Source organism: Trypanosoma conorhini, assembly GCF_003719485.1.
Source record: "Trypanosoma conorhini strain 025E chromosome Unknown Tco_14.4_contig_00036, whole genome shotgun sequence".
NCBI lineage: Eukaryota > Euglenozoa > Kinetoplastea > Trypanosomatida > Trypanosomatidae > Trypanosoma > Trypanosoma conorhini.
Genome location: NW_021704127.1, coordinates 1 through 20,753, shown reverse-complemented (window position 1 = coordinate 20,753; position 20,753 = coordinate 1). Strand labels below are relative to the sequence as shown.

Here is a 20,753-nt window from a genome sequence, read left to right as displayed (position 1 = left end):
CTATTGGGGAGGGAAACACGTGGTACACTGCCAGGCAGTTTCCTTCTTGTGGTTCCTCTGGTAGCTCCTTTCTCTCCTCTCGCTTCCATCCGCGGCTATTTGGCAGCCGAATGAATGGCAGATGCATACAGGCTGCTGCAAAGTGGCGGCTCCGACACGCTCGCGAGGTTCTGCTCTGACAACAAGGTAAAGGTGGAGGATGTGTGGGTCCCGCTTCAGCTGCTTTGCCCTCGGCGCGCAAAGAACGACACGCCGGTGCCCGTTTCTCCCGCCACGGCTATTTTGCTTCTTGAGCATACCAGTGGGAGGCTAGTGACGCGGCGCGGCGACATTTTGGCGCACATCCCGCTTCTGTTTACCGACGAGCACAATTTGTCTCTCCCGCCCAGCGCCGTTCCAGAGGACTGCACCGTCTTTGTCAGAGCCTCCAAAAGCATGACAAAGAAGCGCATGATAAAAGGGATGCATATTCTGCATCGTCCCATTACGAGTGAGCAGGCCGTCGCCGAGGGTTCTGCCTTAGTCGTGGCGGAAGAAACACAACCTGCGCAGAAGCGCACGCGAACGAGTACAAGGAGTGGGACGCAGACAGAGACTATTGTGGGAGACACAGAGGCGGCAGCACGGCGGCGAAAGGCGAAGGCAGAGATGGGTGCGCGGTTTGAGGAATACCTTCAAAAGGCGTTGGAGGAGTCCCGCGGTGGTCGGGGGGCTCATGGGGGTGTTATTATGAAGGAAACGATGGCTAATCTCCTCCGCGTGCGGGATGCGGCGCCGCTTCATTTTGTGATGCGTGGGAAACCACAAACCTCGATTCACGTCAAGGACTTGGCGTGGAATATTCCAGACTGGCGAGTCCTTTACCGAGTTTTTAGGCGGGGAGGCGCGGCGGATGGGGCTTCCAAAACCACCTACAACGACGCCGCCCGGCTCATTGCTGTCTTTATGATCGACAATGTCCTCATCCGGCGGGAACCCATGCGTGCGTGCCTGCAACCGGCCGGTCGGGTGTGGTCCGTGGTGGATTCGGATCTGCTCTCTGCCGTGCCCAGACTTGCCGAAAAGGGCTACCGCATCGTTCTACTCGACCACTATCCCTCCCTTCATCATGGCAATGAGACTGCGCTTGAGACGAAGCTGCATCCCATTGCGGAACTGTGCCGACAGTATTTCAGCTGCGACGTGACAGTGGTGATATCAACCATGTCGTGCATCAGCGCAGCCCACCGGCGTGAAGGGATGCCGTTTATTCTTCCATACTCGGGTCTGTGGCAGTTTTTTGTCGTCCAGTTGAACGGCGGACTCCGTCCCGACGCGGAATCGTTGCTTGTGGGTGAGTCTCTAGGGGGTGTGGAGTGCAGTCGTGCAGATGCGTTGTCGCAGGGAAGACGGGATGCGGAGTTCGCAAGGAACTGTGGTCTTCGTTACATGGATAGAGAGGGTCTTAAGAAGGAAACACTGCTGTCTTGAAGGTCTTTTCCGTGTAGTGCGCCCTCATGAAATCTGCGCATACGCGATTGTGTGCACCTGTCTTGCTAACATCCCTTCTCTGGGGTATCGCGTTGTCTTTCTCCCTCTGTGTGTGTGTGTGTGTACGTGTTTCGTTTATGTTTTCTCCTTTTTTTTTTATCTGTTCCTCTGCTTTGGTTTCACTTGCCACGTTACCGCGTTTTTTTTTGTAGTGACTTCTCTGCTCTCTTTCTTTCCTGGGCGGTTGTTTTTTTTTTTTGTCTTGAAGCCACCTCCACGCTATTTATTTCTACACATACAAACATAGGCACACACACACACACACACGTATATTTTATTTTGTTACACATCTTTGCTGGCACAAGCGTAATAGCGAGGAATCGGCAGACTGATGTCCGCCGGACCCCACGGGCCGCCGCGACGGCTGCTGCTGCTGCTCGCCACGATCCTTGTCTCCACGGCGCTGTCTGTGGACGGGGCAGAGGTGGTGAAGCTGGCCTCAAAAGCCACCGTTGATGTTTCCAACTACGGAGGCGGGACTTTACGACTCGCACTGAAGCCGTTGACGGAATCCTTTTACGAAGTCAAAGACGTCGTGGTGCGGGAACCAGAGAAGGGAAAGCTTGACTCCACCTGCGAAGGAGAAACGTGCACCATTCGCAGTGGACCGTGTGTCGTGACAACCACTGTCGTCGAGGAGGTTTTCCATGCAAGTTATGCATGCAGCGGGTCTGCGCTGGCTTCTTTGCAAGTGGCCTTGGACTCTCTTGAGGAGCCTTCGGTGGCGTTTAAATTCCCCTCTGCTCGGCGTCTCTACGGCATTCCCGAGCACGCAATGGACCTGCCGCTGCGCAGTAATGTGACCTACGTCATGTACAACACCGACGCCTTTCAGTACAAAATTGACGATCCCCAACCCCTGTATGGGTCGATTCCCTTCATTCTAGCCCATTCCTCGAAGACTTCCACGGGGGTGCTTTTTCTCAACAGTGCGGGGATGCGGGTGACGGTTCAAGAGGAGGAGGAAGTGCTTGGATGCCAATGGCGTGCAGAAGCCGGGCTGGTGGACGTCTTCTTCTTTCCTGGGCCAACCCCTGCTTTGGTGCAGAAGCAACACGCCTCCGTCACAGGCAACACTATGCTGCCGCCATACTTCAGCCTCGGCTACCACCAGTGTCGGTGGAACTACCGAAGCACAACTGATTGTCTCAGCGTGGACCAGGGGTTTGACCGGCACAATCTCCCTTATGACGTTCTGTGGCTTGACATTGAGCACACAGATGGTAAGAAGTACTTCACGTGGGACAAGCACAATTTTCCCCAGCCAGAGTTGCTTGTCAGTGCGCTGGCGTCAAAGGGGCGGAAGCTTGTCACCATCAAGGATCCACACGTGAAGCGCGAGAGTGGCTACTTTGTGCATGAGGAGGCAACAAAAGGCAACCACTACGTGAAGAACGCTGAGGGAACGGGAGATTATGTGGGAAATTGTTGGCCTGGATCGAGTTCATGGGTTGATTTCTACAACAAACGAACGAGGGATTGGTATGCAACATTTTTTCACCACGACCGCTACGAGGGTGGCAGCCATGATGTACACTCTTGGGTGGATATGAATGAGCCATCCGTATTCGATGTGGGGGATAATACAATGCGCCGGGAAGCCAAACATACCAGCGACAGTGGCAAATTGGTAGAGAACAAATACCTGCATAATATGTACTCTGTGTATAACTTGATGAGTGTGTACCAGGGGCATATAGAGGCGAGCAAAGGTCTGAGCCATGTTAAGCGACCTTTTATTCTTACACGAAGTTTCTTCTCTGGAGCCCAGCGTTATGCGGCGATGTGGACTGGTGATAATATGGCAAAATGGGATCATCTTCAAAACTCTTTTCCAGAGCTGTTGTCTATTTCCGTGTCAAACTACGCCTTTTGCGGTGCAGACGTTGGCGGCTTTTTCTTCGAACCCGATGAGGAGCTTTTTGTTCGGTGGATGCAGGCAGGTGTATTTTATCCCTTCATGCGGGCTCATGCCCATTTGGAGACGAAGCGCCGTGAACCGTGGACCTTTGGCGAAGCCGCAACCGATCGCATTCGCGTTGCGTTGGCGCTTCGTTACTCCCTTTTGCCGTACTTGTACACGCAGCTTTTCCTCAGTCACAAGACCGGTTCTACTGTGCTGCGTCCGCTTTTCTACGAGTTCCCGCACGATGACGCGTTATATGATGAACAGTACACCTTCATGTTTGGTCCCGCCCTCTTGGCCGCCCCGGTGCTTCATCAAGGCGTGACAGAGAAGAATGTCACGGTGCCAGCCGGCAGTGTCTGGTACTCCTACGCCACAGGTGAGGTGGTGCCTCCCGGCGTCTTTCAGATGAGTGTGGATATGGATTCGATACCGATGTTCTTTCGCGGTGGTCATATTGTTCCCGCAAAGCTGCGTATGCGTCGCAGTACGTTTGCCGCCCAGCATGACCCCTTCACCCTCTACGTGGCGTTGAATGAGCACGGCAATAGTGTCGGTGAGCTCTTTCTAGATGACGGTGAGTCATTCAATTATGAATCAGGGGCATACATGCGCCGGCAGCTTTCGTTTTCGGAAAATCGGCTTACGTGCACTACTCACCCGGATGCCGTGGTACCCACCCCGGCCATGCTCGAAGTGCGCAACACGGTGGAGCGCGTCATTGTTTTCGGCTACGTAGGACGGCCCAAGCGTGTGATTGTGCAAACTACCGTGGATTCGATTGGTGTTGGCCGCGAAGTGGACTACGAACTGCAGGGCGGCGCATTGCTGCTGCGCAGGCCTGATGTTCTGATCCGTGATGATTGGACTATCGTACTGGAGCGTTAAAAGGAAAAAAAAGGACAAAAGAAAGCCACGGAGAGGTACAGTAGCGAAGCTGCGAGTGGCGTCCGGCCTTTTCATCGAGGAAAGGGGCGTCTTTTTTATTCCTGATGTTGTTGTTTTGGTTCTTTTCGTGCGTGGACGGAGAGGTCAGAAGAGGGGAGAAGTACCAACGCCCCCCCCCTCTCAACAAGAAGGGAAAGAGGGAGAAAAAAGGGAGTTGGCTAAGAGTAAAAGAAGGGGAGGGGAGAAGGAACAGCGATGAAAGGAAATGCGTTTTACTACTTCTCTGGATATGCTAAAAGAGTCAATGGAAATAAACCGGTTCTCTGGGAGATCGCTTTCTAGCGATCACGCGAGCGAGTTGCGGGCGACGGAGGAAATGTTCCCCCTCTCCCTATTCTTGCTTTCTGATGGTTTTATTTTTCTTTTTCTTTTTTGGTTTGCGTGCTTGTTTTTCGTTGCATCCACAACAAGTGGTGGTGGAGTGAAGCGTGAGAGTGCAAAGCGCCATGCGTCGATGGGGAAAGAGTGGAAGCTGCCGCTTGGTGGCAGCAGCGGGACGCTCTTTCTGGGACCCCTACGGCCACCAGCCCGAGTCGATGTTTCTTGATCGGAAGGATTTGGAGCAGATGTACCCCACCCGGAAGCCAAAGACGACAGGTGGTGAATTTGGGTACGAGCGTGGGCCGTACTGGAACGCGATGCTGGTGCCAAACCCTGCCGTGCGCCTCCCACATGAGCGCCGTCGCCTAAACCCAAAACCAGCTAAGCGTGTTACAGTGTTCGGAGCCAGTGGTTTTCTTGGGGCGGAAATTGTGCGCGAGTTTTGTGAGCATCCCGACATAGAGAAGGTTCGGGCCACAACTCGTTACCCCACGCTCATTCCCGCCGGATCTGATCTTGACCTCCTGCTCCAGAAGTATCCAGAGAAGATTGAGCTGCACGAGTGTGACGTGACAGATCGTATTCAAGTGAATGTCGCCTCCAACGGCAGTGATACTCTGGTATTTGCGGTGGATTACCATGCAGAGTACGCCAATAATAGTCACCATGATGTCTTTTTGACAGGGTCCACTAACGTAAGCTGGACGGCACGTAGCGTGCGCGCAGAACGAGTGATATTCTGCAATGGCCTAGATGCGACATTTGCTTCGGAGTCGAACTACTGTGATTTTCGAGCGCGGGCGGAGGATGCGGTGGGTGCAAATCATCCAGATGCGACAATTATTCGTTTTGGTCCACTTTATGGAAAACGGTATCGATACCGTGGATTGGGTCGCTACATCTACCCTGCCTGTTTCCCAAACACTTTGGTGCAGCCAACGTGGGTTGTGGACGCAGCGCGTGCCGTCGTGCGTTGCTCCATGGCCCAGCGAGCCGTACGTTATAAGTTTGACTTGGGAGGCCCTCAAACACTTACGCATGTTGAGGCATTTCGCCAGATTGCTGCCCACTTTGACTCGCGTATAGTAATTCCCTGTTACCGTGGTATTGGCCGCTTTTTTGGAAAGCTGCTTCCGTGGGTAGTTCCAAACCCCTGGTTTGACGACAACTGGATTGTCACATACGAGCTGGACCAAGTAAACCGTCGTAGCACGCTTTTTGATCGGCTTGCCTCCTGGGAGCGTATCGCATATGAGCCCCATAATATTTATGAGGCTTCCGCGATTGAACGCGGCGAAGTGGAACTTCCCCCTCTTCATGAGTTAGATGTGGCCTACAAGGCCCTTGAGGCGGCGGACAAGGCGGCCTTTGAATTAGAGGAGGAAACTGCGAAAAAGTATGGCATTCACCGCGCCAAGGCCGAGCCGGGCTTTGGTCGCAGCGATGGTTTAGAAGCGCTTGCGCAGGAAATTTACCCCGGACAACAGTTCCGCATCCGTCCATTGGAGGGTGCAAAATACCCATCGACTGTGAAGAATCCAGGGCCGGTGGCGATTCACTAGGGTGGGGTGTTTCTCTGCTGCGTTCCGCTATATGAGGGAAGTTTAGGAATGGGGGGAGAGGGGGGGGTTAAGTGGTGATTGTGGGTTTGGTTGTTTGTTGTTTTTTTTTTCTTTACGCTTTTATTTTATTTTTTTTAACTTCTTTGCTCCTCTCCTGGTAGCTGCAGAGTTGAAAGGTACAGGATGTAGCTCTCTTTGCTACGCTAACGTGGTCAAGTTGTATGATGTGCGCCCATTTTTGAGCTTTGTACGTGTGTGCGTGTGGGAGAGCAAGAGAGAGAGAGCGAGTTCACGTGCGTGGCGGTAGCAGAAACATCAGCAGTACAATTTTTTGTCGTAGTAAAAAGTAGTGACGTTTGCAATATTAGTAGTGACGGTATTAAACGGGAGTGCGCTCATCTCCTTGGTTTCTGTCTGAAGGGACATTTCTGCAATATCGCCCCTTTCCACTTTTGGGTTCTCCGCGAGAGGCGGAACCCCACTTCTCGCCAAACAACATATATACACATAGATGTGCATATACGTTGTTGTTGTTGTTGTTGTTCGTATTTATTTCACCTGTTTTTTTAAACAAAAACTATTATAGTTCTGGCTCCGTGGGAGATGTGCTCACGATCGAGATTGAGGCGGTAGTGGCTGTGTCTCCCACCACTCGCTCTTCTTCAAGCCTGTTCTGTGCTCATTCCTTCCCTGCTCTTGGCGTTGTCGTTGTTGTTTTTTATTGTTATGTGCATTTTCTTTCTGTTCCTTCTCTGTGGGGTTTGTGCCTTCTCGTGCTCGGGGGTGTTGGCGCGCCAGAGCGTGGCTCTTGTATCGCGCCCAGAGCATCTCTGGAGGGCCCGTGTAGGAGAGTAGGAGCGAAGTAGCAGAAAAGATGCTGTCAGGTGCTAGAAAAGGGCCGGCATTTAAGCCGCAGCTGCGCGTGTGCTATTTGTGCGGACAACAGTTTGGCACGGCCTCCATCGGCATCCACATCCCGCAGTGCTATGCGAAGAAGGTCGCGCAGTGGGAAATCGCCGACCCTGCCACTCGTGGGAAACGACCCAAGCACCCCGACACGGTGAACTGGAAGGGCGAGGGCATGGACACGAATAAGCTTAACGACGAGCAGTTTCAGGAGTTCACCGCCAACTTGGTGCCTTGTCGGAACTGCGGGCGAAGGTTTCTCCCCGATCGTCTTGAGGTTCACTTGCGTAGCTGCAAGGGCAACAGCAGGCCAGCTTCGACGGCAAGAGGCGCTGGAGGAGGTGGAGGTAGTAGTGGCTGCAATGGAGCCTTCGCTGGGGCGACAACGCCCACGCAGCGGGTTGCACAATCGGCACACAGTTTGCATTCTTCTAAGAAAAGCAATGAGCCGCCTGCTTTACGGGCACCGGGGCAGAATCCGCAGTTGCCTGTTTGCTATCTATGCGGCCAGCAGGTTGAAAACAACTCTATGGCAATCCATGTATCTCAATGCTATGCAAAAAAACTGGCCCAATGGGAGGTTGCCGACGTAAATACGCGAGGCAAGCCACCAAGGCACCCGGACACAGTTAATTGGAAGGCTGAGGGGGCTCAGATAGACGCGCATAATGACGCCCAAATTGCCGAATTTGTGGAGGCTTTGGCGCCATGCCCTAACTGTGGAAGAAAATTTCTCGCCGACCGTCTTGTCGTTCACCTCCGCTCATGCACGCCCGGCTCGAGAGGCAAAGCACCACCGCGGTCAACAACGACGCCACCGTCGATGTGCAACTCGGATTCGCGTGCATCCCTAGTTTCGGCTAGTGCAGATGGTTTGGGAGGTCGTGTGACAGATGGGAGAAATGAGGAACCGAATGCAACAAGGGGCCGGCCCCGCAATGAGGGGTTTTCTACAAGAGATGTGGAAAAAATCAATCCCAAGGTGAACCGACTACAAAAAAGTGGGAACATGGATCCAACGGGGCGCACGTGCCCCCGTTGCGGCGTTGTAGAGTATGACATTTCGGCAAAGTTTTGCAGAGAATGCGGGGCTGGTTTGACCTCCAAAAAACTTCCTGGTCCCTGTGCCAACTGTGGGGAACAGATTCCAGAAGGCTCCAGGTTCTGTGGCGCCTGTGGTGTATCCATCAATGCCGCGGCGGCGGGTGAGCACAAGGCCGGAGCCGAGAATTTAATCTCCCCCGCCGCTCGGACTCTAATATGCCCAACGTGCAAAACGGTTTGTGGTGCCGATGGTGGCACCTGCAAGAATACTGGTGCGTCCCGTGGGGATGCAGAGTCCTCGCCTGGTGCGCCGGCGACGAAGGAAGTGATGTTCTGTAAAAAATGCGCTGAGTCTGTTGACGACCCAACGGCAAGGTTCTGCGAGGAATGTGGCGAAGTTTTGGAAAAAATTACGGTGAATGCCGTGGACAACACACCGCATGAGCAGCCGTCCACGTTACCGCCTGAGGGTGTCAAGCCTCAGCCCTCCTCCAAGGAATCCAATGCGCTGCCAAACCTCACTGCGACACGAGGGGCAGCGGCGGAGGGAATTCTCTCACCGTCAAAGCTGCGGGGGGCGAAAAATGGAAAACAAGGGATTTTTGCCAGCGATACTCCAGAGGTGCTAAGGAGGCCACGAGGTGTGAAGGGGGACGAGCCACGCTCACTTCCAGTGCTGTCCAAAAATAATTTCTCCACTAACCGGCCGGAGTTTTTGGAGGAGGAAGAAGGAGAAGCCATAGATGAGGGACCAAGAGAACAATGCGACAACTGTGGCCGGTTCTTTGCTCTTGAGTCCTTAGCACGACACCAGCGTGTGTGTGGCTCGCAAAAGCAGCGGAAGGTGTTCAATATGCGAGCAATGCGTCTCTCAGGCACAGGCGCGGAGCGAGTAGCGAAGTCGGGAGGCAATTTTTCAACAGTGGCGCCGGCTCCAAAACGAGACTGGCGAGCTGAAAGTGAGGCATTTCGACGCTCCATGCGAGAGGCACGTCAAGTGGACAAAGTGCTCAAGGCTGGGGGCAATGCAAGAGATCTCCCGCCCCCAACTTATAGTGAGAATAGTCATTATACGCCCTGCCCACACTGTGGGAGGAAGTTTGCCCCGGACGTGGCGGAGCGGCATATTCCTCGCTGTGCCACGACAGTACATAAGCCCAAACCGCCCCCAAGGAGACGTTAGCCCCAACACACGAAGGAATTTATACGTTGTTGTTTATGTGCCTCTGCAGTAGAAGAGAATGTTGGGGGTGGGGGGAATGTAAATGCTTGTAGTTTATATGTCCCTCTCTTTCTCTCTCCCTCTCTCTCCTTCATCTTTCCTGTAGGTGTGTAAGCTTTTTTGTGGTGTTTTCTCTGCTTGGTTTTGCCATCATTACTTTTCTTTTATGCGTTCATTGCTTCTGCTTCTATTCATGAAGTATATACCCTACGCGCGTCGTTTCTCCCCCCCCCCATTGAACGCCAATTAAGCCTTTTTTTGCTGGTTAACCACCCAATGAAGATGAGTTGTATGAAAAGTGTCTTTGCTAAGGAAAATGCTGCGCGTTAGCTGCGTTTTGTCGGCGGTGTAACACATGCGTTTTTGTTTTTGTTTTCAAGGCAGTGAAAGTTATATCAAAAAACCTCTTCATCATTCCATCCATATCCCTTTTATCCCCTGCTTTGGGGGGGGGACGTATAGGCGCTTGTATTGTACTATAAACACACAGACGTACTTTAATACCTCCAATAATGGCATTTGCACCTTGTTTATTTCTTTTTTATTTTTTGCTCTTCTTTGTCTCTCTACGCCTATATCTTCTAATTTCTCTGCGGTGGAAAATTAGTTTGTTTCTTTCCTTGCTTGTTTTGGCTGGAAGTTGTCGCGTCTTGGGTTTCAATGCTTCGACGATGCCAGCGACGGTGCATGAACCGTGGGCATCTCATGCCGACACCGTCCAAGTACTCGGATAGGCCTGGCATGTGGGGTCCCGGAGTTGGACCACCGAAAGACACACTCGCTCGTCGGTCAATGTTTTTCCGCATGCTGGTAATGAACAAAATAGGACGCCTGACGAAGCCGTTCCGCACCAATCGCGCTCGATGGGTTTGGCGCAAGACGCAGTTGCAGCTTTGGAAGACATTTGTGATGTCCATGGTGTTTATGTGCGTAATACTCTTTGGGAATATATGGTTGACGTTTGTGTATCATGCCTACACAGTGGGCCCCACAACACCTGTGCTTGAGCGCAAAGTGCGTGAACACCGAGTTTCGAAGCAGATTCTGCAAATGGTGAGGGAGAGAGAAAAGGAAATGGTGCGGGAAGAGGAGTTGGAAGCAGCCAAGCAGACGATAGCAGCCCAAAAGGCCACAAAGTAGCGTGGAAAGCCAGTAATTGACAGAATGGGTCGAGGAAGGCGTAGTACCACAACGAGAGAGAGTGAGAGCGAAGGAGAAAGGAAGGAGAAAGGAGGAAGGGGTGTACAAAAGCGATGGCAGTGAGGACTATAGTCGGCTCTCCACTTCTCTCTGTCTCTTTCTTGGCATTCTTCCCATTGGCTTAAATTCACCTTGTTTGCCTGCATCACTGCTCTTTTATTTGTTTCTCCCCTCTCACCCTTTTCTTTCTTGTCGCTTTGCTCCTTCCTCTTTTTTTCCTGTGTGTGTGTGTGTGTGTGTCGCTCAGCTTCACCCGCCACACGGAGGCGACGGCAGCAGAGACACACCGTCGCCAACACGCTTTACAGGCGCAGCTACTGTAGCAGATGACGGAGGTGGCAGCGTCGGTGATGGACACGCACGCGTTGAGCGTGAGACTCGATGAAGTGCTGCATTTGTTCGCCACGCGCGAGGAGGACAAAAGTGACAACACCAAACTTCTCTCAGAAGTTGCGGTTCTCACGCAGGCCGTGGAGGCAATGGTGGCGTCGATGTCGGCGGCAGCGGCGACAAAGGAGGGAGGTGTTAGTCCCCCAGTAAAGACACTCGAGGAGTTGCGGTTTCTTGGAAGTTCGTGTTGGAACATGACGGTGCGACATTCCCCCAGAGAAGATTCTCTGGACGAGCGGGTTTTAAAATCCTCTCTGCGAAATTTTGCCACAAAGGCGTTTCTTCTTGGCAACTACGCCTACGCGCCAAGAGACGTTTCGCACAGTTACTTTGCCCATCACCCGCGTGAAGCGGAGCAGTGTGTGTTGATGTGCCTCAAGGCGTCGCGGGACCTTTCGCTTTGCGGTGTGGCAGGTAGTGCAAAGGAACTTCTCTCAGTGGGTGAAACCGTGGCGTCGTACATACGTGCCGGTGTGAAAAATAGCCTTGCCCACCTTAAACATCGCAACATGAGCTGGGAGTTCGCGTACACAGATATGGATATCACTTGGAATCTGAGGCATTACCAGGAATCCTGCGAGGCGGCGAAGAAACTCGCACAGATGCTATTAAAAGATCACGACTTACTACGTGAGCACAGAGAAGCCTTCTTTCGTTTTGTGTTTACCGTGGGCAACAGTACTCTTCCTCTTAGTGAGGAACAGTACATGCGTGACATGCTTCAGAGCTCGCTGGAGGTGCAGAATCACTTCCAGCGAGCGGGGAGGAGCGATCCATCGCATCATGACCTGATGCTTCATGGTGCCACAATGGAACAACTCGCACTTTCCTGGCTCCGTGAAGGGAAAGCGACAGAGGCGTTGAGTTGGGCGGTGGAGGCCGACGCCGCACTTCATTCGAGCACCTCCGCATTGCTGCGTCTGACGGCGACAGCAAAGGCGGGTATGGAAACCGAGGCAGTTGCGTTACTTCACCAGTATGTTCACAGATCAGACGCTTCCGTCGATGACGCGGTGGCGGCGTGTTTTGAAGTGCACAATCTCCTTGTGGAGACAAAGGAGGGTTCCATTGAGGGCATGCGTTTACTCTACAGCAAAGCAAAGGGCAAGTCATCCAGTGAAGTTGTTGCCTTTCGGTTGACGCAACTCTTGCTTCATAATGGGAGTCTTGCGTCATGCAAGGAGGCCCTACATATTTTACAGAATGAAGGCATAGACTTTGAAGAGGCTCGACACCGCCGTTATTGTTTCCTCTGGATCTGGGAACTCGCTGACACGGCGGAGTTTGCCCCGTTGCAGCTCGTGGATTGTCTTGAAACGGCTCTTCGATTTAAGGATTGTGCCAGTGACACGGAGCTTGACGCCATCTATCTTCGTCTCTGTACAGAATATATCACGCAATCTGAGGATTCTGAAAAACCATCGAACGCGTTAACAAGGGCGAAGCATATACTTTTGGATTACACCTCCGGTCGAAACCCACAGTGTCCCTTTGCTCACACCTTGCTGTTTAAGGTCGCTGTGCTAGAGGCCAATGAGGGGGACCTGGAAACGGAATTAAATCGTCTGTTGCTGTGTCAGCCTGCCGAGTTGGTGATGCCCGCTCTCTGTACAGCTCTTAACTACTCCCTGAGGCGTGGTTACCTGCATGGTGTTTCTGTAGTGATCACCCGGGCCCTATTTTCCTCCGCTCCTGTGCCAGACTATCCCACAGAACTTGAGTTACTGCGGGTGTATGTGGCGTCGTTGCTAGGTAGGGCGTGCGACTGCACAGATGAGCAGCTGCGTGTCGTTACAGAGCGTTTTCAAAGGTTACTTTCAGACGAATGTGCCACGTTAGCGTTATCGCATGATGAAGTAACGTGGTGGGTGCAGGCGTTTCTCATCCTGGGTTCAGAGTTCACGGATGGTCCTAATCCAACCAGCGTTTTCTTGTTTCGTGCTGCAATGCTTGTTGCCCTACAAGACCCTGCACCCGGTGAGGGCGCGTCTCGTGCATTTCTCATATCAGCACTTCTATGCATGTTAGAGGACGAGTTTCAACTCTTTGCGACTGGTTCTCCGCAAATCACTCCAGGTGAGTTAGAAGAACAGCTGCGTGTGTGTAAAGAGTCCGTTGCGTCTCTGCCCGATATGAACCACCGTTTGACGTTCCTCTTAGCTGAGGCAGAAGGACATCTTCGGCGGCCGTCTGCAGAGACCCCAGAACACATACAGAGAATTGTAGATGAATTATCCACCCTACCTGCGACTTTCAAAGACCATGAGGCTTTGGCCGAGGGATCGTCTTTTATGGCTTTGCAATACGCGTCAGAGTATCCTTTTCTTCATGGTGTTACTATAAAACTTTACATGCGAGCTGTGTCGCTGGCGATGAATGACATAGCCGCTTCTCTGAAATGTGATGACAGCAGCGCCGAGAAATGCACAGGCCACGTTACCGATGCTCTTTCATGTCTGTATAAAGCGTTTACACTTGCCTTTGATCGTACAGAACAATTATCCGTGGTACAGCGGCTCATGGAGCTGATGTCACTAAGTGTTGAAGACGTGACAGTTGCTTCCTTTATAAAACATTCAAATGCGGTGCGGGCGGTTACCAACCATCCCTTGTCTTTTGTACGACCCTTTCTCGAGTACTTCACGGTGGAGGCGTGGAATAATTCTGTATTTTATCTTATTCTTACCGAGACGGCGAAACAGGCGGAATGGGCGCATGTCGCCTGGACTCTGGTTGAGACGTTGCCCGATACAAGTAGTGTTGCCTCGGCTCTGCTCGCTTTGAAGGCTATCACAACTGTGTAGACCTTTTCTGATGGCCTTTTTTTCTTTCTTTCTTCAAAGGGGAATTGTGGGGTCACGCCACATTGATTCGCTGTTGTTCCACTAATGTCTTTTTGGTTATGTTAAGAAGCTTTATTATTATTTTTTTTTTTTGGGAGGGGGGGAAGGGGGGCTTGAAGTCATTCCGCTTTTTATTTATTTATATCTTGAATAGTGATGGGGTTTTCTGCGCGTTGGCGGCGAAGGTGGCGCTTCCTCTCGCAGTGGGGCGCCGGTCTGTGAGCGACGACGAGGAAGACGCAGCTGCCGTGCCGGGGAATGACGGCGCTTTTTTACTTTGGGTGTGGGTGGGTGCCGCAAGGTGTGGCACTTTTATTTTGTTTTATTTCGCTTCCTTTTTGACGCTGTCTTTGCTGTTGTCGCCAGTTCTCGTTTCACTTTATCGTGTGCCGCTGCTTTTTTTTCACATGGGCTTCCGTTACCTCCACCTTTCTCTTTTTTATTCCTTCCATTTTTTTTTTGCGTTTCTTTGCTTGTTGCTGCGTTGGGCCGTAGTTTTTCCAGCCCGTATGGCCACTGTGGGGAAGAAGCTCTACGAAATGTGTCCAGACCAAACTGACGAGCGCGCGTTTCGTAGATCCGCGAAGTCGTCACGGCCAGACGGGGAGCACGCCGAGGACGCCGTGATAGTGAGGGAGGAGGAGGAGGAGGAAAGGCCGGGTTGCTGGCGACGGACCGTGACCCCACGGGTTGTTTTGGCCATCTTCACCGCCCTGAACTTCATCACTTACTACGACCGTGGAGCCATCTCCGGCTGCCTAGCAAGTATTAAGGAAGACAAACAGATAGCAGGCGACACAGCAACCCTAACGGATACGAAAATGGGCTTCATTGTTTCGGGCTTCATGGTTGGTTTTATGACAACAAGCCCATTATTCGCGGCATTGGGCGGAACTGTGCCTTCCAAGTGGATGATTGTGGGAGGCATGGTTGCATGGGCGCTTGCGTGTGTAGGCACGGGCTTCGCAATGTCGTATGTGTTTCTCCTGGTGTGCAGAATTATTGTCGGTGTTGGTGAGGCAGCGTTTGTGGGATTTACCGTGACTACTATAGACCGTATTGCGCCGCCGAACTCTCGCACGTTATGGATAGGTACATTCTACTCCATGATGCCTGTGGGAACTGCGGTTGGCATGGCAGTTGGGGGAATAATAAGTTCTTTTGGTGCAGTGGGATTTACTGATGGATGGCGTCTTGTTTTTTTCTCTGAAGTCCTGGCCTCCGTACCCATTGTGTTACTTATCGCCTTTTTACCTGCAATATATAACATGCGCCAAGACTCAGATGAGAAAGAATATTTCCCGCTGCACAAAGCAACTTGGATTCTGCTAAAAAATTTAAATTATGTATTGATTGTGTTTGGATACGCAATGTATTGTTTTGTTCTCGGGTCCGTGGCTGTTTGGGGGATCCCTATGCTTATACAGGGCCCTATGCAGCTTTCCTACATGAATGCTTCGTTGATTATGGGGGGAGTGACGGCGCTTACGGGTGTATTGGGTTCTGTTGCAGGGGGCCTTGCCCTTGACAAGATAGGAGGACGAGATGAGAATATGAACATGATCAAGGGACAATTGCTTCTTGCTCTCACGATCGCGGTGTCGGTTCCACTTGGTATCGTTGCACTTTTTATGAAGAACCTCGGCGTCTTTATTTTCCTCCTGATTGTGTCCGTGTTTGCCCTGTTTATGGTGACTGCGCCTGTGAATGCGGCAATTATGAGCGTGGTGCCGGAAGAGCTGAAGGCGTACGCGATAAGCTACTCGGTCTTTGTCATCCACGCGCTCGGCGACTTTCCATCCCCGACTTTCACGGGTCTTCTGTCCGACCAGGTTTTTTCCAGAGGTTGCCCACGGCTGGACTACGCGAACTGCGTGCATGACAGCGCCGACCACTGCCGATGGGTGAACAGCACGGCCGACGCATCCTCTGGCCACTGTGTGAGCGAGTATCAACTGCGCGACGCCTTGCTGGTGGTCTTTTCCATAATGTTTCTGGCGGTGCCATGTTGGCTCATCGTGTGCCTGCGCATGTGGCGCTCTCGCCGCCGCGCCTTCTCGCTGTCCGAGGGCAGCAGAGTCTCGCTGGTGGGTGAAGAAACGCACCAAGCAAAGGAGACAACTAGCGTCAGCGGTGCGTGAAAGCGGCATTTAAACAAACAAGCAAGCAGAGAAACAAAAAGGAGCTTCGAGGAACGAAAGAAAGAACGAAAAAAAGAGCAACCCACCAGACAAAAAAGGGACGACAGTGAGGTGGATAGGAGTACGATATATATGTATATATATATACACGCATATACATATATATGCATATACATATTTATAAAATATATGTGCGGAAGCTATGAACGGACGCAAGTTGCCGCAGGGGCGTAAATATGATTTGGGGCCGAGTGAGGGAATAAAAATAAAACGAGGAGCAGGAGAAAGGAGATTCATAGTGAAGGGATTCATACACACAACCACAGACGCGGTGTTGTTGGCAAGTATATAAAGGTGCTTACTCGAAATTGTTTTTGTTCTCCGTTGTCGGTCCTTTTTTTTTTTTTACTTTCGGTTTTAGCGGTTGTTGCGTGCCCCCTTTACTTTTTTTGGATTGTTTTTGGTTTAGTGTTGAGACCACCGGTTCCGCTGCGTGTTCCATGTGAAACACATGCGTGGTCCATAAGCATTATTCCGGAAATGCGTGTATCTGCGGCACTCCCTCTTTTTTTTGTGTGTAAAAGGGGAAAAATGTTTTCCTTCTTTTCCTCGTTTTTAATTCGTTTTCCGCTCGCTGTACACTTTGCTTCCCACCGAAGAATGCGTCCAGCTGTGTCTTCTCCCCCATGCACGTTTGTATGCATCTCTGTGGTGCGGGTCTAGTTGCGGTTCGGGTGTACCTAAAGGGGGAGAAACAGGGAAGATTTTTTTTTTTAGTATTATTACTGTTACTTTTTTGCCTCCTTCTGGCTCTGCTGCAGGATGATTGCGGTTTCCGATCACCCCTCCCGCTCCGCCCTGCATTATCCGCCAGGTGTATGCGTGTGGTTTGCGTCTTTTTCTTTCCTTGCCTCTTTTCACCATAATGACGGATGCTGTTGCTGCCTTTACTACCCTGGCGGCTGCGTTAGCGAAAGATGGCCACTAGGGATGATGCGAGGGTGGTTCATGTTTTTGTGGAGGATCAATTGGCCGTTCTCCTTGAGGACGTGCACGACTGGCTGCGAATCATTGACGAGGTAGAGGAGACAAAGGTGCAGTACGACACGGCGCGGAGGTGCTCCTTTTACTGGGTGCGCTTTAAACACGCTTCTGCGGCGCAGCTGGCGGTCAACTACCTTGACGGGGAGAAGCTGAAGAATCACGTCATTCACATTTCCTCGAGCGTCTACACCAAGCGACTGCCGCTGGAGGCCGCTGCGGAGGGCCACGCGCTTGCTGAGCGCGAAAACAGGGATCAGCAGGTGGTGGCAAACCCAAATTTGCCGTTGAATCATCGAATGCCCCCCGAGCTGCGGATGGACACGCCGCTTGTTGACAGCATACCCGCGCTCTTGTCGACTGCCGCGGAGGGCAGTGAGCGCCACAGCCTCGTTCAGCAACTGCGGCAGCTGCAAGAGTCGTACTGCCACGTCCAGGATGCGATTCGCGAGGCTGAAGAGAACATGCGGGCAACAGACAAAGAGGTTGGGCAGCTCCTTCGAGGCGGTGCCGCACCATCCGGTTCTGCTGAAGCTGGGAACTGTGAGAAGGTGCAGGATGTCAAAGCCACGGAGATTGCGAGAAGCCGACGAATTAGTAATGCCGTACAAATACCCATGACTCTTCTTGACCCAGCTGGCTTAATTGTGAGGTTTACCCGCCACGTTGGGCCCGTGACGGATTATTCTTTTAACGTCTCCCTGGATGGAGCTTCATTTCTGGCAGTTGTGGAGTTCTTTCACGGGGACGACGCGGGTCACGCGCTACAGCTTTTGCAGGGAGGCGGGAGTCGTGGGCCAGCGGATCCTGCTGCCAAGCGCACTCGCCTGGACCGCGACGCGGAAGAGGCACTGTCCTTTTTGTCCGTGTTTGGCTGGGGCGAGCATGCATCGGTTGAAGTTCTGCGTCCACCTGATCTCGCGATTTGCTGTCATACTGCCCACCTTCAAGCTATGCACGCTCTGCAATGCTGCCTGCATCCAGCCGCTTAGGCTCACCACTCGAGACGTGTTGGGTGAGTTCACTTCTTTGCTTGTGGGCTCTGGAGGGCGTGTAGCCCTTCCGTTTTTTTTTTTAATTTGTTATTTGCCTGTCACTCTTTCCTTTCTCTATTTGTCTTTCGTATCTGTCTCTCTCCGCTTCATGGCGAACGTCGTTAAATGAATACGGCAGCCGCGTTGCGAATTCCCTCCCCCACCCGCCTCTGCGTTGTGGCTGCGTTGCCTGCTTCCCCTTGCCGTTTCGTGCATGTGCGTGTGTGTGTGTGTGTGTGTGGAAGAGAGTTACTAATTGCTAGACACCACACTGACTTTCTTTCAGAGCAAATGGCAGCGCCAACTGTAACCGTCGAGGCACCTATCAACATTGCCTTCATTAAGTACTGGGGAAAACGCGAGGGCGGGGAAAAGCTTATTCTTCCTACAAACGATTCCTTCAGTATCACCCTCGCCACTCAGCCGTTTCGCAGCAAAACGTCGGTGGCGCTTCGCGACGATTTGGAAGAGGACACGCTCTTTCTTAACGGCGAGAAATCCGACATACGGAACTCTCCGCGAGTGCAATCTGTGTTGGCGCACGTGCGGAATACCTGTCCCGAGGAGCTAAAGTGCAAGCGGGTGTACATCGCCTCCGAGAACAACTTCCCTACCGCCGCCGGAATGGCGTCTTCTGCAAGTGGGTACTGCGCTCTTGCGGCGGCGCTAGTGCGGGTCTTCAAATCCACTGCGAATGTCTCGATGCTTGCTCGATTGGGGTCAGGAAGTGCCTGTCGAAGCGCCTTTGGTGGGTTTGTGGTTTGGCATAAGGGCGAGAAGCCGGACGGAAGCGACTGTGTGGCCACTCAATTTGTCGACGAGAACCACTGGCCTGAAATGCAGGTCTTGTGCGCCGTCCTTCAGGGGGAGAAGAAGGGCACGTCAAGCACGGCAGGCATGCAGCAGTCGCTGCAGACTTCTCCACTGATGCCCAAGCGCATTGCCACCACGGTACCTGAGCGTATGCGCCTTGTCTCGGAGGCGATTCGGGAGAAGGATTTTTCTACGTTTGCCGAAATCGCAATGTGTGAGTCAGACGACTTACAAGAAATCTGCGCCACAACGCAGCCTCGGATCCAGTACGCCACAGAGGACAGCTATGCAATGATGCGACTTGTGAAGGCGTATAACGCCAAAAAAGGTCATCCCACATTGGCGTACACGTTTGACGCGGGGGCAAATTGTTTTTTGTTTGTTCTTAAACAAAATCTTCCAGAGGCGGTGGCCATGTTGATGCAACACTTCCCAACTCCATACGAACGGTTCTGCTTCAACGATACGACCCTGCTTGAAAAGATCAAAGAGGCGCCGGTCCCAAACGACTGCAAGGATCTCATTGAGTATCACAAAAAACCATTCGTTATGTTGCTGCAGTCCCCTGTTGGGTCCGGCGTGCGCTACCTCGCAGAGGCGGAGTCCCTCATTCACGCGTAAGCATCGCGTGCGCCCCGCTGGGCTGCAACTCAGCAGGAGAAGAAGAGGTGATCTAATAAGGGCCGCTCAAAAGAATGGTAAAAGCTTTCTGCACGAGAACTGGTCACAGGCAGACGCAAGAAAAAAAACGGAAATTTGGTGTTCTAGGGGCAAAGCATTGAAGAATAATACGATGTATTGGGGAGCCATCTCGCACGGAGTCTGTAGACGCTTCTGTCATTTTTTTTATGCACTAGTTGTCCTCTTCGTCGCCGCCACGCGTTGATGGAGAGCTTGTGCGAGTGAAACAGTATGGGAAGAGATGTGTGTGCTCATGTGAATGCGGGGCGAACCAAAAAAAATGCCTTCCATAATATCTTCTGCCCTAGGATGCATCATTACGTGTAGTTTTGTCGCAGCCTTAATGGATCCGAAGGGCAAAAGCGTTCATAAGCAGGATCCTGCACCGCACGTTGTCCAGTACGCCTCCCACACGCCCTGAGATTGGGCGGGTGGTCGACGCCAAAGGCTCTTCAAAGCTGTTAGGCGGCTCAAATGATTTTACGGCATCTTCAATCGGCGGTCGCCCATCGACCTGCCCGGCGAAGGAACGCCAACGCGGTCTGCAACTACGCCGTCGCCGAAGGCGAACCCGACGTCGCACAGCTGGGACATTACAAAATAATTGGTTGGGTCTCTTTGCAACAATTCATCGCCACGTTTGCCCGCCCAGAGCACATCGGCCCAGGCGCGCCACCCGCCGCCGCGTGTCTCGCCGGCCCTGTGAGCGCCGCGGGGGATGGCAATGATGCCCCACCGCGCGGGGCGACAGGCTATACGAGGGCCCCCTCTGCCGCGCCCTCGTCGTCGGGGGCCGGGGCTCCTTTTCGCAATCCGTTCGGCGGGGACGGGTGTGCTCTACGACGGCGCCCGGCGCGTGGGCCAGCGACTTAGTCTGGGACTGCACTACGGAGAAGAAATTCGTTGCCTGGACAGGGCGTGCACGACGGAGGCGAACCCGCTGGCGGAGGACGCGGACGGTACGAGGGAGTTGTGCGCTGCCATTTGACAACGTGGAGCCGCGTGGAAGGTAAGCTCATGGGCAGTTCGGAGAATGAGGGCAACGGAGCGCCGGCGTGTGAGTCTTCGTCGTCCTGCGAGTTAAGCTTCACAAGCACTGACTGCCGCCGACGCAATTCCTTGGCCTACGCGTGTGGCGCAACGCAGTGCCTGCTTTCCTGGAATTGGCTTC

At 52.7% G+C, this 20,753-nt stretch overlaps 10 protein-coding genes across 10 annotated transcripts, besides 9 other annotated features; all 10 read left to right on the top strand.

The window, feature by feature from the left end:
• Positions 1-114: 114 nt before the first annotated feature.
• Tco025E_01177 (uncharacterized protein) lies at positions 115-1,470 on the top strand (the record flags this gene model as incomplete). The annotated part of the gene is made up of 1 exon (XM_029368115.1): positions 115-1,470. One exon carries the CDS (start codon positions 115-117, stop codon positions 1,468-1,470), a length of 1,356 nt encoding a protein of 451 aa, XP_029231661.1.
• Positions 1,471-1,577: 107 nt separating this feature from the next.
• Positions 1,578-1,600: a microsatellite.
• A 161-nt stretch (positions 1,601-1,761) lies between these two features.
• Positions 1,762-1,797: a microsatellite.
• Positions 1,798-1,861: 64 nt separating this feature from the next.
• Positions 1,862-4,324, top strand: Tco025E_01176 (putative alpha glucosidase II subunit; the record flags this gene model as incomplete). The annotated part of the gene is made up of 1 exon (XM_029368114.1): positions 1,862-4,324. The coding sequence occupies one exon, from the start codon at positions 1,862-1,864 to the stop codon at positions 4,322-4,324; it is 2,463 nt and encodes an 820-aa protein (XP_029231660.1).
• A 506-nt stretch (positions 4,325-4,830) lies between these two features.
• Tco025E_01175 (NADH dehydrogenase) lies at positions 4,831-6,267 on the top strand (the record flags this gene model as incomplete). Its single annotated transcript, XM_029368113.1, has 1 exon — positions 4,831-6,267. One exon carries the CDS (start codon positions 4,831-4,833, stop codon positions 6,265-6,267), a length of 1,437 nt encoding a protein of 478 aa, XP_029231659.1.
• Positions 6,268-6,339: 72 nt separating this feature from the next.
• Positions 6,340-6,381: a sequence feature (A-rich).
• Positions 6,382-6,790: 409 nt separating this feature from the next.
• Positions 6,791-6,811: a microsatellite.
• Positions 6,812-7,141: 330 nt separating this feature from the next.
• Tco025E_01174 (uncharacterized protein) lies at positions 7,142-9,400 on the top strand (the record flags this gene model as incomplete). Its single annotated transcript, XM_029368112.1, has 1 exon — positions 7,142-9,400. One exon carries the CDS (start codon positions 7,142-7,144, stop codon positions 9,398-9,400), a length of 2,259 nt encoding a protein of 752 aa, XP_029231658.1.
• Positions 9,401-9,500: 100 nt separating this feature from the next.
• Positions 9,501-9,539: a microsatellite.
• Positions 9,540-10,126: 587 nt separating this feature from the next.
• Tco025E_01173 (uncharacterized protein) lies at positions 10,127-10,579 on the top strand (the record flags this gene model as incomplete). Its single annotated transcript, XM_029368111.1, has 1 exon — positions 10,127-10,579. The coding sequence occupies one exon, from the start codon at positions 10,127-10,129 to the stop codon at positions 10,577-10,579; it is 453 nt and encodes a 150-aa protein (XP_029231657.1).
• A 279-nt stretch (positions 10,580-10,858) lies between these two features.
• Positions 10,859-10,879: a microsatellite.
• An 86-nt stretch (positions 10,880-10,965) lies between these two features.
• On the top strand, positions 10,966-13,833 carry Tco025E_01172 (uncharacterized protein; the record flags this gene model as incomplete). The annotated part of the gene is made up of 1 exon (XM_029368110.1): positions 10,966-13,833. The coding sequence occupies one exon, from the start codon at positions 10,966-10,968 to the stop codon at positions 13,831-13,833; it is 2,868 nt and encodes a 955-aa protein (XP_029231656.1).
• A 548-nt stretch (positions 13,834-14,381) lies between these two features.
• On the top strand, positions 14,382-16,013 carry Tco025E_01171 (putative transporter, putative,major facilitator superfamily protein (MFS); the record flags this gene model as incomplete). The annotated part of the gene is made up of 1 exon (XM_029368109.1): positions 14,382-16,013. One exon carries the CDS (start codon positions 14,382-14,384, stop codon positions 16,011-16,013), a length of 1,632 nt encoding a protein of 543 aa, XP_029231655.1.
• Positions 16,014-16,064: 51 nt separating this feature from the next.
• Positions 16,065-16,090: a microsatellite.
• Positions 16,091-16,139: 49 nt separating this feature from the next.
• Positions 16,140-16,204: a microsatellite.
• A 786-nt stretch (positions 16,205-16,990) lies between these two features.
• Tco025E_01170 (uncharacterized protein) lies at positions 16,991-18,046 on the top strand (the record flags this gene model as incomplete). The annotated part of the gene is made up of 1 exon (XM_029368108.1): positions 16,991-18,046. One exon carries the CDS (start codon positions 16,991-16,993, stop codon positions 18,044-18,046), a length of 1,056 nt encoding a protein of 351 aa, XP_029231654.1.
• Positions 18,047-18,303: 257 nt separating this feature from the next.
• Positions 18,304-18,329: a microsatellite.
• Positions 18,330-18,379: 50 nt separating this feature from the next.
• On the top strand, positions 18,380-19,522 carry Tco025E_01169 (diphosphomevalonate decarboxylase; the record flags this gene model as incomplete). The annotated part of the gene is made up of 1 exon (XM_029368107.1): positions 18,380-19,522. The coding sequence occupies one exon, from the start codon at positions 18,380-18,382 to the stop codon at positions 19,520-19,522; it is 1,143 nt and encodes a 380-aa protein (XP_029231653.1).
• Positions 19,523-20,056: 534 nt separating this feature from the next.
• Tco025E_01168 (uncharacterized protein) lies at positions 20,057-20,455 on the top strand (the record flags this gene model as incomplete). The annotated part of the gene is made up of 1 exon (XM_029368106.1): positions 20,057-20,455. The coding sequence occupies one exon, from the start codon at positions 20,057-20,059 to the stop codon at positions 20,453-20,455; it is 399 nt and encodes a 132-aa protein (XP_029231652.1).
• Between the last annotated feature and the right edge of the window lie 298 nt (positions 20,456-20,753).